General features: G+C 43.5%; 1 protein-coding gene across 1 annotated transcript in view; it reads left to right on the top strand.

Moving 5' to 3' along the window:
- The first annotated feature begins 6,024 nt into the window (after positions 1-6,024).
- Positions 6,025-15,847, top strand: part of CNTNAP5 (contactin associated protein family member 5) — a 275,001-nt gene continuing 265,178 nt past the window's right edge. The window contains exon 1 of the mRNA XM_074548748.1: positions 6,025-6,487. Within this exon, the coding sequence (XP_074404849.1) occupies positions 6,412-6,487 (76 nt within the window). The 5' untranslated portion in view covers positions 6,025-6,411. The remainder of the gene's footprint in view (positions 6,488-15,847) is intronic.

The raw sequence follows: 15,847 nt of genomic DNA, 5'->3' as shown, positions 1-15,847 counted from the left end.
AAGAACCTCTATTAATTTCATTTTCTGTTCCATGTCCTTTAATGTCTGCATCAAAGAAACTACAGCATCAGCCTTTAGAAAGGCAGGTATCTGTAAAAACATGGGCCCAAGATTCTGAATACCCTGTGCCTATGCTGAGGAGGGAGCAACGCAGGAGTGCTCAGGAGCTGCTCATTCCCACAGGATTGAATTTAGAAATCCTGATGGCTTTTGAGACAAGGTGTATTCATTTCTTCCTCTTTTTCAAGGGAGTCTAAATTACCATCTTGTCTTTCATTATTCTCAGTTGACTCCTTCTGTATGATAATTGCAGCAAGGTTAAAAATGACCTAATGATTGCATTAGCTTCCACACAACTTTCCTCTTTTCACTCCTCTCTGACCTCCATCCACAATGAGAGATTAGTGAAGGACAGGCAGAAAAGTAAAGAGAATGTCTGAATATAGGTTGTCATACCAGCCCAGCTGTTGCTAATAATAATTTTCTGACTGCAAGCACTGGATGAGCCATTTGTCACAAATGATTTATTTGATGAAATTAGCTCTCTTTTTCATTCCTTGCAAACTTTGTCAGTAAAATCATGGAGACATTCAAAGTTGTTTGTTATGTATATAGGCCCAGGTGATTGTTTCTCTCCTAGAGCATAAGCCTATGGATTAGTGGTAGACTGAGGTGCAAATTTTCAATGGAGGCTAATGATTTTGGATGCCTCTTCTTTTAGCTGTCTTTTTTTGAACAGGCAGATCATAGCACCGAGCAGGTAAAGGCCCAAATCATTCTGAAAAAAAATTCCCCTTAAGGGATACCTAGGTTGTTCATGCAGAATTGCTAATTGCTTCTGAAAATCTATCCCTGTGTCTATTCATTATATGTCATTTCTCACGTTGGTGACATGGCAGACACTATAATTCCATGACTGAATCTCTGCAAAGTGGAGACTTGATAGCCACCAATGAGTGACAAGCTGTCTTCTTTATGCATGGAAAAAGGCATTCATACAGAAAACATTCCTCCCTTCCAACTCTGTAATCTGAACTGGGGTGCCTATCAAATACAGATTTTTGCTAAATGCTTCCCCAGCTTCTGTAATTTCTTTTGGTCTTGTTTGCCTTGAAGTTTTTAAGTATTGTGAGACAGATGCTGGGCTTTGACCTCGGCTAGGAGACTTATACACCTTATTCCACTATGTTCCCATTAGCTAGCCAGCTGTACTCCAAGGACTGCATCCACTCTGTGACATCTAACTGTCCAGGGATTTTTTTAGGGGTTTCTTCATTCTAATTTGTATGGCTTCAGAACAAGGGGAAAAAATTGTGTTAGTTTGTGTAGGAGTTCTCTTGTCAGGGCTGATTGTGGTTGATGACACCACAGGAATGGGGTTTGCAGTTATGCCAACACCTCGTGAAGTCCATCTCTTCAGTGGACACTGGTGGACAGCTGCCTCTGGGACAGTAACTGCACCAGGGTTTTCCTGCATTTCAGTAAAAAAGCAGCATTGCTCAGGGAGACAATGGTGACTGGCCCAGCTAGAGCTGAACACTGTGTTTGGTAGGGACCCAGCACAGACCATGACTGTGCCCTCTGTGACTCCTTCCAGCACTGCATCGCACAATGTCACTGGAATCACACCAGGGAGGAGTATGTCCCAAATAAGGCCTATTTCAGTCCCTAGGTAATTCGTAGCCATAGTCATTTGTACTATTATTTACTCAGGTTATTGATCTTTTAAGACCGGTAGCTGTATCTGGCCATGATTGACACAAGTGTCTTCACAGGCAGACAAGATAATGTAATGAAAGCAATAATACCAGCAGACAGTGGTAAAATAATGGGGGGGGGAAGGTGAGGGGGAGGAAGTGGTGATTTTAGTTCTTTGTCTTCCAATAATCGCTGCACAGCTTGACATCTGATTTCTTTTACCTAATCTCAGCATGCATCTCAAAAATGCTACTGGCCATCAGATTATCCCAGCAGATCATTACATTTTCCTATCCTGTGGACTTAGGTATGCTGTGGATCTATCCAAGGATAATGAGCAGCCTGCTGTTGCACTCACCTGGTTGGGGTCGGGGTGTTTTATGAAAGCTTCCCACATATTCTTTTTAATGAATGAGTCCTTTCTATTTATAGGAGAATACTCAAAGGGAAAAAGAAATAAATGACCTTCAGGGCTTTTTTTTTTTTAATGTGACCTTTAGGTTTTTTTTTGATGGGAAACATTCTTCAGATAAATTCTTAGTTATCAACAGGAAACTGCAATATGTGATCCCAAAGCCATGTACAATTAAGTTTTTATATATGTAATGCTATTTTCCTTCTATGGATTCAGTACAGTCGGGGTCAGAGATAAAGCTTCCAGCTGCAATTATCCAAACAGCTGGATTGTTTGTATTCATGGGCTAAACTGCTATTGCTTCTAGTGGCAAACTCAACATGGGTTGTAGCAGTACTAATGCTGTTTACTGACTCTAGGAAAGAAAACAAGTTTATCTGATCACAGATAAACTTACCTCCTCAGATAAACATTTAAATAAAAAAGCTTTCTCCTTCAAAATGAAAAAATACATTCCCTAACTTCCCTGGTGGCAGCCAGCTTTTCCTGCTCTTCCTTACGTGTTCATGTCCTTCCTTTGCTTTCCTATTCATTAATTCCCACAAATGGTTCCTTCAGCTCAAATAACAAGGCTCCAGACTGGTAGAATAGACTTGAGGACACTGAGGCTAAAAAACTTAAATGCTCAATTTCAGCAATTTGTGGCTTGCATTGCAAAGCCAGCAAGGCTGTGATGGGACCAGCTATTGGTGCAATGCTGCTTGTCTTGCTCTTCCCATCACAAAGGTCGTGCACTGCCTGTGTCCTGGGCAGCATTAACAGAGGCACTCAGCTGCCACTGGAGTGCAGAGAGTGAGGACCTGATTTCTTTTCCCATATTAGGTTTTCTCACCAAGAACTCACACAGCCATTCCAGTACAGCCCCAGATGACTAATGATGATTGGCATTGTCCCCAAAATTCTGATCACCGTGACTGCAGGTTCTGAACAGCTGCCAGACATTTGGGTATTTCTCCTTCTGCCAAGTGAACAAGAGGAGGTATTGGTATGGTATTCCCCTTGTTTAACAAACGGGGAGTGAACATCAAGGGACTGGCAAAAGGGTATAAATTAAATTTATCAAAGAAGAGGCAGATGTGGAAAGGAAAGAAATCAGGGTCTTCACTGTTAAGGTAAGTTTTGTTTTCATTGAGGAGAAGAAGATGTGTCACAGTGAATGCAAGAGTTATAAAGGAGTTAAAAACTGGTGAGTTAGAGAGGACTAATAACTATAGGTGTAATAAAGCCTCCACTCATAGCCAAGGCTTTGAAACGCCTTCAGTGGCAACCATCATCGTGATTTTGAATAATGTCCAGGTACACTAAAACTAAATAAACAACTGAGTTTTCCCAAAATCCAGGGTACTCAGATCTGTAATTGATGATGAGCCACAGTTTTTGTCTGAACATCTTTAAGAGTAATTAATAAATTTACTCTAATAAAAATCTTGCTGGCAAAAAGCCCTTAAACATGACATTATTTACATAATTTCCTGCAACAAACAGCTGCATAGCCCTCCACTCTGGTCATAACTTCTCAGTTGTAGTGCTCCTGCACCCAAACATTCACAAATCTTAAGGCAATGCCTGGCATTTATGATACAAAGGAGATTATGGAAGAGGTGTGTCTCACAAGGGTGATTGGAAAACCAATATTGTAACTGAGGTCCAGATTCTGCAGTCAGATCCATATTGGTGACCACTGGGATGCATTGTAGGATGGGGCTCATATTTACTGATAGCTTTTAATTAGCCTGCATAATTCATTTCCACATCTGTTTTCCTATAAACAAGCCACTAATTAGTTCTGTGAGTCAGTTAAAAAGTGTACCAATGTGCCAGAGAGTTTAAAGAGACACTGAAAATATTTTAAACTCAGTCAGTTTAATTTTTAATTATTTTTAAAAGGAAAGCATGAAACACCCCTCCCCATTTTTAATTTTGTACTTTGAATACCGCTAATTTCAGAATACATAGCTGCAAGGTTGTGAGTGTGTCAAAGACTTGTGTCTCCAGAGAAAACCCACTTTGGCTTAAGACTTGTGATGTATTTTACTGCTTAGCTTTACTCAAGTGGTAGCTCTGGAAGCACTGATAGCACTTCTAAAACTTGATCACTCACCTGAAAAAGTCAAGTTAATAGCATAATTTTCTCAGTACTCCAGCCTCCTGGCCTAATGCAGGAAAGCAATACTTAGTCCCTGGGCCAGTCACCAATTATGATTGCTATGGAGAAGATGAGATGTTTCTGACTAGGATCAGAAAACAGCAATAGGTGTGAGACCCTCTCTCACCCCATCCACTGAGGGAAACGAGCAGAGCTCACTACCTTCAAAATTGGGTCTGCTCAGACACAAGGGTGTCTGTGCCCTTGCACAGAGCTCTCCTGGGTGATCAGTTTAGTGCCTCCACCAGGACCTGGGAAAGGGAACGCCAACACTTCATGTAGCTGACTTAGCCTTGTTCTGACTGCCACTCCTAATTTCCAAAATCTCATTCTGCTCAGACACAAGGGCAGAGCAACTGGGTCAGGTCTTTGCATGAGCAAAGATGAAACCTTGGTGTGTTCAGATGTGTTTGAAGTCAAAAATTAAACACTTCTAGAGCTCATTAAGCTTTTAAGTTCTTCCTAAGTCTTAGTTTTGTCTGACTAAATCCTTTATTGACTCCAACTGAAAGCCTTGGTGCTAGGCAGCTATCCTTCCTGTTTAACCTTGTGTCATTTGTGTCACTTGTAGTAACAGAAACTAAAATAATTAGGTCAATTTTTAAATGTGGACTTCGGCTTTCCAAGCTGGCTATGCCTTTAAAGATAAGAAAGATGTCCCCCTGACACTTCTCTAGTATAGTTGGTGCCTAATAGCTAAGCACAATGTCTTTCCTCCACCCTCCTTGCTTTTTAAAATGAGGTTTACAGCACGCCAGCAATTTAAACTTCTGCTCTCCCTTGGCGGGTCGGGATGGCTTTGGAGAACAGTCTATTTCTTCTGATTACTCCTTGCCACTGTGAGGGATTACAGCTGAGCACCAGCGGCTTCCCCCTCCCCACCCCCAAAGACGACCCAAACACACTCTCCTTGCAGATTACAGCGGAATCGCTAATGCAATTTTGGCCTGACTTTGATGCAGCACTCTATTGATGTGGGGTGACGCCGCAGCAAAGCAGCAAGGTTGAGCTCGGCAGTGATTAAGGCGAGTCCCTGGCTCAGGTGTGCCTTCCCCCCGAGCGGCAGCGGGCGGAGCGGGCCCGGCTCCGAGCGCTCTGAGCGCCGAGCGCACCCCGCCAATGGAGGGCAGGATGCATGCTCTGCTCTAGTTTCCTGTGCACCCCTCGGGAAGATAATCCCGGCCCGTTCAGCTGCTGAGCAGTCGGGTTAATCAATCCGTCAATCAGTCAGGAAATCTGATTTTTGCAAGCATCACCCTCGCCAGCCGGGACGGGAGCACAGACCAGGGGTGCGGGTCCGCTGTCTCGAGGGCCGCGTTCCTCTTCAGGCCAGGGGTGCTAACGAGAGCTCCCCGTGTCTCTTCTGGAGGCCCTGGGGCCACCTCTGATCGTCTTCTGGGAGGGCCAGGCAGGGAAGCTGTGGACCAGGCTTGACAGAAGAGCGGGTAGAGCATCAGTCCCGCCCGAGGCTCATCCCCCCTCCCTGGACGTGAGGCTGAGCCTCGGCAGCGGGGCTGGGGCTCGTCGGGCTCTGTCGGCTCCGTACATGCCAGGAGATCATGTATATTTTATGTATGTGTATATAACATATGTATTCATAAGCAAACAAACATCTGAGCCGGGGATCTTTAAAATGTTCCAGCTACAGTGCTACTACCTAAAGGGAAAAAAAAAAAAAAAAAGAAATACTTTAATTTTTTTTTTTTCTCTCTCTAGGCATCTGATTTACTCCGTGACTCTGATGCTTATCAACAACGCGTGAAGATTGCAGTAAGGATCCTCCCTGGAAGGCGAGGAGGAGCAACTTCCAGGGGGCTGGGAGGAGGTGGAGTGCAGCGCGGCTCTCGCCTATAAGGAGGTGCCCAGCGAGCGGCTGGTGCTTCCCACCCAGCCGCTGCTCGCAAGGTGAATCGCCGCGGCGGCAGTCGGGGCAGCGGGCTCGGCTCGGACACTGCCGCCGGCGTCCGGAGCGGTTCCTCAAGGGCTGCCAAGAGTCCCCCGGCCGGCCCCGGCTTCCCTTCATCCGGAGTGCTTGGATGCTGTATGGAGTAAATGAGCGGAGGCAGAGCGAGCGCACAGAGGCTGAGAGGCGCTCGGAGACCGGGACCAGGGGAGACAGGCGGGCGGCTGGCTTCCCCCTCCGGGGCTGAAGATGGATTCCCGAGCCCTCGGGGGCTGCACTCTGCTGCTCTTCACTTTATGGCATCTGGGATTAACTGCAACAAATTGTGAGTAACGGGAGTGCGACGAGTTGGCTGGGCTTGGGTCGGGGGGCGGGAGGAAGAGATGGGGAGTAACTCCCGGAAAAACGGGGCTATTGCGCCATGACCTCTGAGAAACTTAGCTCGGCTCTGCTTTGCTACTGGAGCTCGGAAATGCAAAGTTGGGGCCAGATGGAGGAACTGCTCTCCACCGTCCTGCCGGTGTGGATGTGGGAGTGAGCAGGAGACGCTGGAGCCTGCGAGGAGCCTCTCGGGGTTTTCCTCACGATTTGTTGTCCTTCCGCTGGCCGCATCTTTTTGCGAGCAGTGGCCGCTGTCTCCCTGCCTCGGCTGCTGGCCACCGGCCGGGACGGGGCCGGGGTGGCCCCTCTGCCTGCTGGGGAGGGTCGGTCCTTCCGCCAAGGGCCAGGGGATGCCGCGATTTTGCGGGCTCAGCCTGGCGGAGCAGCGCCGGTGGCACTGAGCGTCTTCTCCTGGCCCGGCGGTACCGTCGGTTCCCTGGGCGCTTCCCACGGGCGCGGCTGTGTCCCGGGGCGTGGTGCTCGCCCTCCCTGCTGCCCCAGCGTTTCCCAGCTGGGAAATCGCCGTTCGCTCATTTTTTTCCCCCGGGAGATCCGCTTGTAAGTTCGCCACGTATCTCCGCCGGCCCTGCGGGGTCGGTCCCCGCAGGCAGGAGCATCCCTGGCCGCCGGGCTTTGCGGTGCTCCGGCGGGCTGGCGGCGGCTCTACGGGCGCGCTTGGGCGAAGCCGGTGCAGCCGGGTGCCGGCGGTGCGGGAGTCCTGGAGGCCAGAGCAGGCGGTGATGCTCCCCGGGCTGCCGGCGGGGCTGGAGCGGGCTCGGTGCGGGGCTCGGCGCGGCCTCTCCCCGGCCCGTCGGGCGGAGCGGGCGGGCCGAGCGCGGCGGCCGCGAGAGGGCGCTGTTGCCCCGCCGGCGGCGCTGCCCCGGCCGAGCCCCGCGGGCAGCGCTCTCTGTCCGTCTGTCTGTCTGCCCGTCCGCCCCCTCCCAGCAGCCCGGCCCGGCCTCTTTCTTCTCTTTTCCTATATATGTATCTATCTTCTTTAATTTCTAGCTAATTAAATCACGGTTAATATGTTTTAATATCGCTCGCGATTACTAAATGGCAGGCGATTTAAGGCTGAGGCTTGCCATTACGGATGCAGCCATAAAGTTAATTCCTAACACTTAAAAAGAAACTCTGCGTTAATGAGTTTTACTATTTCACGGGTGACAGTTTAATTTCACAGTGCCAATAAACATTTCCATTGAATACGCGCTGCTTCCTAAATATTTAGGAGTCAATCTTAAAGCATGATGATCAATGGTTTTATTATACTGTACAGATTTTACTTATTCATTGAGCAATGAATTAGCATGGAATCAGCTGTAAGTGCTTTCCCAGGAGCTGAGGGAAGGAGCCTGTGAATCTGTAATAGCTGCAAGTTCCCTAGAAACCTCGTTAGATTTGCATGTGAAGATCTATGTGTGCTCGCACAGACCTCAATAATTGCACCCAGTATGAAAATTCATCACCTGCTTAAATAAATCATCTCCTTATGTGGGAGCTCAGGGAGGCTGTGCACTCTTCCTCAGTTTTTGGCCAAGAAAGCTCATATGTGGGCTAAAATATTGAAGCAGTATCCTGAAATATATTCAAGTAGCTGTATGAAAGTGCTATAGGTTTAAAGGGTTACTGAACTTCCAGGTAGCCAGTAACCAAAGGAAATAACAGAATTCCACATGTGAGAAGCCTCAGTGCAGGCGACTGTCAGAAGCTTCTACTTGAAAGCCCAAGTGCAAATGGGAAAGGATGGGCTCTGCACTCTCCTCCATTTGAATACTTTGGCCAAAGGAGTTGCATTCAGATGCCAATAGTGTATGCTCACAATGACTTCAGCAGGTTTGTTTCTGACAGATTTGTGAACAAGAACAAAACTGAGGACAGTATTTATAGTTGAAAAGGACTATGCTTGGGGCTGGGGGGGAGAGTGCAGCTCAGTTAATTTTCTTCATAATATCTAATATGTCTTTAATCTGGTTTTTTCCCTTACTTCCAATTATAAAACTCTTAAAAAATTATTGTTTTCTCACTTATTTAATTTGCTGTAAAATTAAAGTCCTGAGTAAGTAAAAATCTTCTCTGCCACTGAGATATTTGATTCTAATTTTCTCTTTGGTAATAGTTTTTAATTAAAGAAAGAATTGGTGAAGAAACTGCTTTGAAACACAGCTACAGGCTAGGGGTCAGTAGACATCATTAGAACGATCAGAATTGCCAAATGCTAATAAAAAATTAGAAATTCCTCCCACTTTGCATTTTGCAATATTTTATTAAATTAGGTAAATAGAATGGCAATCGGATTTCTCCCCAGGATACTAATTACTGGAAAATGAATAAATAGCCATGTGCGTAACACTGAAAATGTGTTGCATATGATGTCTGGGAGAACTGAAACTTCAACATTTATCAGATAGACAAGGAGACACAAAGCCTTGCCTGCTATATAACAAATTAGTTGCCCTTTAGCAGCATATTCTGTGATCTGAAAACATTAGTAGCTTTGGTGAGTCTAGACTTGTTGAGCTCCATTTATTTTTCCCTCTTTCTTTTTCATTTTAAAGTGGGAAGGAGGGAGCAGTAGTAAAAAAATGAAAGGAGCTATGAACTCATGTTTTTCTTAAGCACATTTCTATATCAGTTCAAGGCTAGTCTGCAGCTGCAGAAAAGAATTGCAGGAGCCATAAGTGATCTTCCACCCAGTTTAGTGTTGTGTATCTTTAAAAATGTCCTCTATTGTTATTTTACACCTTATGCTTCCCTCCGCCTTACTTGTATCTTTCTTGACTGACTTTTCACACATGGCCTGAAAAGATGCAGCAGATTAAAACACCTCCTGGTCAAGTAGCACCTTTTAACTCCCATTGCGAAAGTTATTCTCAATTATTGCATGTTTCTGTTCCAGAACACAGCTGCCTCTGCCACCTACAGTATCTCTAACATTTATTATCCCTTTTCACCAGCACTTCTAGGTGATCAGGAGACTTTCAAGACTTTTACTTAAACCCAGTCATAAGTGTCAGTCAAAGCTGTGGAAATTCAGTGTGTGGTAGAATGAGATCTTCAAATTCAATGTGTAGTAGAATGAGATTTTCTACTCTTGCAGAAATATATGGTCAATGTACAGTCCATTACTCTACAGTATATTTCCTTGTGGGCTTACAGGACACATCTGGCTTTAATAATTCTGTTCATTTAAAAACAGGCAATGTATGTCTGTTTTTTTTATTTTGAAAAAATACTGAAGTAAATGTAATTTTTTTTACATGCATGTTATATATAGTATATGTTTATTTATTTTAGGCAACCAGTGTTCAGTCTGATTTTAGCCTTCCTTTCTGCAGTGGTGATAATTGCATAGGAGTCAGCCAAATGTAAGTGAAAACTTACAGGAGCAAATCTGTCTTGGGATATTTGAGGCCATCAAGATCAGGAGGGTGTGTTTGGGATTTGTGTAACAGCACAAATGAGACCCGTTGAGTCAACTGTGGCAAAGGCAAGAGGTCTCTTAAACAGTGACCTTTCTATCCGTGTGGTCAGAAATGCTAAGTTTGAAAAGCTGTGCTGAGATAAGGTGGAGTATTGATCGCTGGTTTGTGCCTCGTGTGCTTGCAGGCTGAGTAAAGAGCATCAGACAAATCTCAGGCTTTTCCTCTGCCTCCACTACTTAAATATTCTTAGCAAGAGAATAATATTCAGACATGCCTTCCTTCTCTTAGTTTCATATGGGGGAGAGGGAGAACACAAATATTAGCTTTTTCATGCCTTCAGATGTATCAATGGAGAAATAGTCCAAAGCAATGAGATTTCCCGAGAGAAAAAATGTGAATGACCCACAGCTGGTGGGTGCATCCTTTGCATACCTGTCAGTATCTAGCTTTCAGTCCCTTTGCTCTCCTTGGCTGTGAATCAGTCTCAAGATAGTCATTGCATGAACTACAAAGGTCTTTGGATTCTGCATCCACCAGGCAGATGGCTTTACCAGCTACAGGAATCCATCCAGGGTTATTATCTCAGCACCCAATACATTATCTGCTTGGGCATTTTCTTTCTTTTTTTGTTTTCCCCTCTTAATGTCATGCAAGTGCAGCAGGTTTTTCCTTATAAATTAACAGCAAGAACAATTTGTTTTCAAATGTGCTTGGTACATTTGTACAAAGTATAGACTTCAAGTGTAAAATATGGTGGGAAGAACAACCTACTTGTGAAGCTCTCCCTGCACATGGCATGTACAGGCTTCTGCCAGCACTCCAGTCCATGTAGGGCTAGTCAAGTGTTTTTTTAAGTACTGTAATCATTCTTTTACCAATGGGAAACTGAAGTTGTGTATATAAACAAGAGATGAATGTAAAATCACTGTGAAAATCTAAGTAGCTAAAATAAAGCCTTAGGGGTCAATTGAGTTGATCCCATCTGGCATAGTTGTGTCCCATTCTCTGTTAATTCATATTCATATTTGCTATATGTAGTAGTTTCTAAATCCATAACTACTCCTCATTTCCTCTTCCCCTCCTTCTCCTTTCTCTGCTGCTATTTGAAGCAAGTGGAGTTTGGATATCTGAATACTGAAATGAATAGAAATCCAAAGGCAGTGGGAGTGTGAGGTAGCATTTATTTATTTTTAGCCCCCAAAATGGATTTTCTGTAGATGGGACAGGTTTCAGCTCTATTGGCAAACTTGAATTACAGTCTTAGCTACCCTCTCCTCTGAAAGAGACACAAGAAGGGGAGAAGGAGAGGACTGAAGGTGCATGTGCCCGCTCACACGGGCCAGGCTCTGTCTCCTTCCCCTTTGCCTGCCAGCCTCCACAATCCTACCAAGTGTTCCAGGGCTGTCTGTACAGGGCACCAGATAACCTGCTGTGCTGCTTATTTTTTTATTATTTTTTAATAATAATACTAATAAAGCACTCTGTTATGTTTTTCCACTCTCAAAATTATGGGAATGATATTCTGGTTCTGAAGCATCTACTATTTCAGTCTGCTGTGGCTTTACTGATAGAAGTATTGTCTCTGTAGGATGTGGTTCTTGCTGGAATCATCTCTTCTGGGTCTGTGCAAAAGAGAAAAGAACTGGTAGATCTGTATGAACATTTTCCTTCTGCTTTCAGTAAAGTCTTTCAGACATGAACTGTTTTGGTTTCTTTTCTTTTTGCTTTTAACTAAGCTCCCTCTACTCAAACTAAGAGAAAGGTGAAGAGAATAATATAATAGTGATATAATAAAGGTTTAAAATCACAGGCAATTCTTGAAGGCTTTGAAAGTATCACTTGGTAAGGCAGGAAGCATAAGCAGACATTTTGTCATGTCTGTAGAGTTCAAGAGAAACAATATTTTTAATTTTTCTTGGTACGCAGTGCTGAGCTGATATAATTGATTATTAATTTCCTTGCATTAATGCTGTCACTGAGTTTGCTTTTTTCTTTTTAAACTGCCCTGTGCAGGTTCTCGTGGGCTAGTAATGCCATTTGTTCACTAGATGAGTGCAACTGATGTTTTAAATGATGAAAATAATTAAATATAGAACTTAGAGGGGGAAAAAAGATGGCAAAGCACAGGTTTTCTTATTTTTAATTATCTGCTCTGTTAAGCAGTTAAAAAAATGGTATTTCATAGTGTAGTGATCTAACTGCCCTGCTACACAGATGTATTTTGATATATGCAGAAAATATTTAATACTTCAGCTGGTATTTTCTCTAAAAATAAAGGAAGGTAGCTTAGTAAAAGAGAGGGCATAAAGCCATTTGTAAATGTCATGAAGGATCTTGCTTGGTCTGTTTTCTGGAGGAGGAATCCCATTCTTCTATCTGTGCTTTTCCTTTGCATAATGCTAGCTCTTCCTCTACATTCTTACAAACATATGCTGGAACTTGGATAACTTGATTCATCTTCTGCAGAACTTTGTGCCCAGAGATTATCAGTACAAGTTCAGAATAAAGCAGGGGAAGATTGTATGAGTCTGCCTATCTACAATACTGAATGGGTATTAGAGTCTTGGTCCACTGTCTTATCTTGTATTTTGTAACCTGTCAAGTAGAGGCCTGCAGAGTTGATATTTTGGTATTTTTGAATGTACAATTGTAGTACTTAAACTGAAAATAAGTGACAAAGTGTCAATGACAGGTTTTATTTTACCAGTGTTTCTCTACCATAATAAAGACCTCTCTAACTTTGCATTCTCGAATGCAACACCAGGGATCTCAACCTGTGTAGTCCTTGAATAATCCAATTACCAGGAGTGTGCTGCAGCTGTAACAACAGGATGTGATGAATTCATGGACATCTGTGATAAAAAAAATAAAAAAATCTTTCTTCTATGGTAGTTGTCTGTGGAAATAACTTTGGCAGGGAGATGCTTGTCTACTCTTTTTCAAACACTGTATATGGAGTTGGAGACATTTTTGAGGTTGAGAAGAAGGTTTTAGTGTTAGAAAGAAATGTCAGGAAATTGCTCACATCACAAAAACAGAACTAGGCCCTTAGTCTCTTCTCTATCAGTGGCAGCCCACCCTTTGTCCTCATTTTGCACATGCCAGATCAGAGAGGAGTCAGGCTTGGAATCAGAGCCCTGTGCTGGTGTGCAGCAGGGAGAAGGAAGCTTCCAGTGAACCCTCAGTTTGAGCCTGCTTGAAACAGGCTTTGGATAACAGCAGCTCAACGATTTGTTGTGTTATAAATGGAGATTATCCAAGTAGCTAAATTTAAAGTAGCATCCAGCACTGCTGTGACTCATGGTCTGGAGGGTGTTTCAGCTCCAGGATTGTGTTGGTGTGCTTGTATTGGAACAGGGTAGCCCAGATTCCTGATAAAGACTGGCTTATCAATGAGTAGGATGTAGGTGCTGGAGGTTTGCTAGGAAGTCTCTGTGAGTCCCTCGTGTTTTAGTCAGCATCAAACACGTTTCACCAGTGATAAACTTGTAAATGTTTCCCATGCCGGACATGCTGTTCCCATGCTGGACAATGCAACACTGAATTTGAGATTAAGGGGTATTTTTAATGAGCATCACTGTTAGGTGAATTCCTAAGAGCAGTAACAAGAAAAAGCTAACTTTGTAATTGCTCAGTGAATACCATTCAAGACTATAAAAGGCTTTTAGTAGCTGGTGTTAATGTACTCTTTTCCAAACTGTTAATTGCCTGGGATCTGTGATATCTTTATGGCATAAAGAGCATTGAGTTGCAGTGGGACACATGGCATTCCATTCAGCTTGGTACTTGAAAATACTCAAAAGTTATTCAGCAGCAACCACAGCAGTGGAAGCTGCAAAGAATAACTGGTATCATTCCGAGGAATGTTTATCTTTTGACATTGGTAATTAGGGTTCAGCACAGAGCCCCAGCACATGAAACAGAATGGTGTTCAATGCTAACCACTGTGGCACTGCAGCAATTGGACTGGGAAGGAAACAAATCTGTTTTCCTTCTCTCTTTTATTGTGTGTATTGAGAAAGATTGAGTGTTGACCCTTAGGAATTCTGGGGCATAAATTTTTCTCCTGAAACTATTCAGTGCACTGTGTTGCCAATAAAGTAGTAAATAATAATAATAATTTTCAAATGGGTAGAATCCTCTCTTTGTTCCCAGCTGAGCAATAAGGAGTTGATAAATGCTGCACTGCCTGGATAAGAATTGGCTTGTTCCATTTACTGCTCTAAATGGTGAAGCTTTGTTCCTCGATGACAGTGGTTCTTCACTGATGACAGCTCGTCAGCACTTCAGGAACAGAGACAAATGCCTTGTGATCTATGCCACCATTGACACACTGTAGTCATTCCTATAACAAGTCAGTGTTGTCTTTGTTTGGGCATCACTTGATCCCATTGAGGATGTAGATACTGATCCATTGCTCTCTATGCTCCTCCTAGGTCATAAAAGCAACCTGCTGGGCATTAATATATAATTTTCTTCTTTCCCTTCATGCAAATTTGTCACTGGAACAAGAAGGGAAATGACGTGTTCTAACTGGAGAATCTTGTGTCTATAAAATTATATACAAGGAATGGAGCAGGAGAAGGAGTCTGGGGTGTGCAGGCAAAGAGAGGAGGTCACAAAGAATGTTCTTCCAGTTTCCTATTACCAGTGGCAGCATCCTAATGCACTCAGTGAAGAGGTCTAAATTAATGGTCCAAGTGAGTCATCATTGAACCCTTAGTGGGAACACGTTCATTTGTAGTAATCAGGATTGATTTATGAGTAGGACAAAAGGGACCAAATAAGCTATGAAAATGCGTGTTGTAGATGTTTTTTTCCTTGATGAATAATTCATCCTTTTCTAGTATCCATGAAAACAAAAACACTGTGCATATAAAAACCCATTTAAAAAGTTAATCCCACAAATGGCTGAACATGGAGAAAATCAGCTTTTGTTTTAAAAGGTAGATTTTCTCAAATCTTCTCTAATTTGATTTGCCAGTGGGTTATAATTTAAGTCAAACAAGTTAGCAGCATTACTTGCTATATAAAGGTCTAAATATTTAATAGATTTTGATAAACGCCTGCCCCCCAGGATAAAGAGCTAAGGAATGCTCATTTTCCACAGTGCAGAGGGTAAGCTAAACCAAATAGAAATGGCAAACACAATGGAGAAGGAGCTTCTGTTCTCAGGATATGGTCCTCCAGACCTGGCTTTGGGAGAACTTGCATAAGTGCACCTACATAATCCTATAAATAATCCTAAATCTCAGTAATCCTGTACAACTGACCTCAGATGAAAATGATGGAGGCTTTTTAGTGTCCCTAAAGTCTCACGGTCTCCACATGCCTGTGAAAATGCCTACAGTGAGCCTCTCTTGGGCAGAGCACATGCTGTGGAACATGCAGGATGCTGTGTGTTCACATAATCCTGGGTGGGAAGGAGAGATGAGTGCCCCTACAGGGACTGAGGTGGGCAGGTGCTCTGTGTAACGCTACACCGGAAGTCTCTGGAAAAACAGACTATAAACTTGAGTGTGTTGGATTCTAGGTTGACGCTTCACCCCTAGGCTGTCCAACCCTTGGTGCACCTCCTATGCCAACACTAAACAGAGCATCTGAAAGTAGGGACGAACCTTACACAGAAAGAACAGTGCCACTGGATTGCTTCCTAGCTGCCCCCAAAAGTTCAGAGGGGTTGGTTTGTGTTGTTTTACTATTTTTTAATTTTGTAGAAAAATAGTTTGCATTTTAATTTCAGATGAAGAACCTCCTTCAGCAATGCTGAAGAAGATTAAACAGCTATGGCATTTTTCACAGAGACTGTTTGTTTGGAAAAGAAAATGAAAATTTGATGAATTTCAGTCAGATGTAGCTTGCAGCATTCAAATATTTAT

Source organism: Zonotrichia albicollis, chromosome 10 (genome assembly GCF_047830755.1).
Source record: "Zonotrichia albicollis isolate bZonAlb1 chromosome 10, bZonAlb1.hap1, whole genome shotgun sequence".
Classification (NCBI taxonomy): domain Eukaryota; kingdom Metazoa; phylum Chordata; class Aves; order Passeriformes; family Passerellidae; genus Zonotrichia; species Zonotrichia albicollis.
Note: the sequence above shows the minus strand (reverse complement) of the source record. Positions and strands in the feature narration are given on the sequence as shown.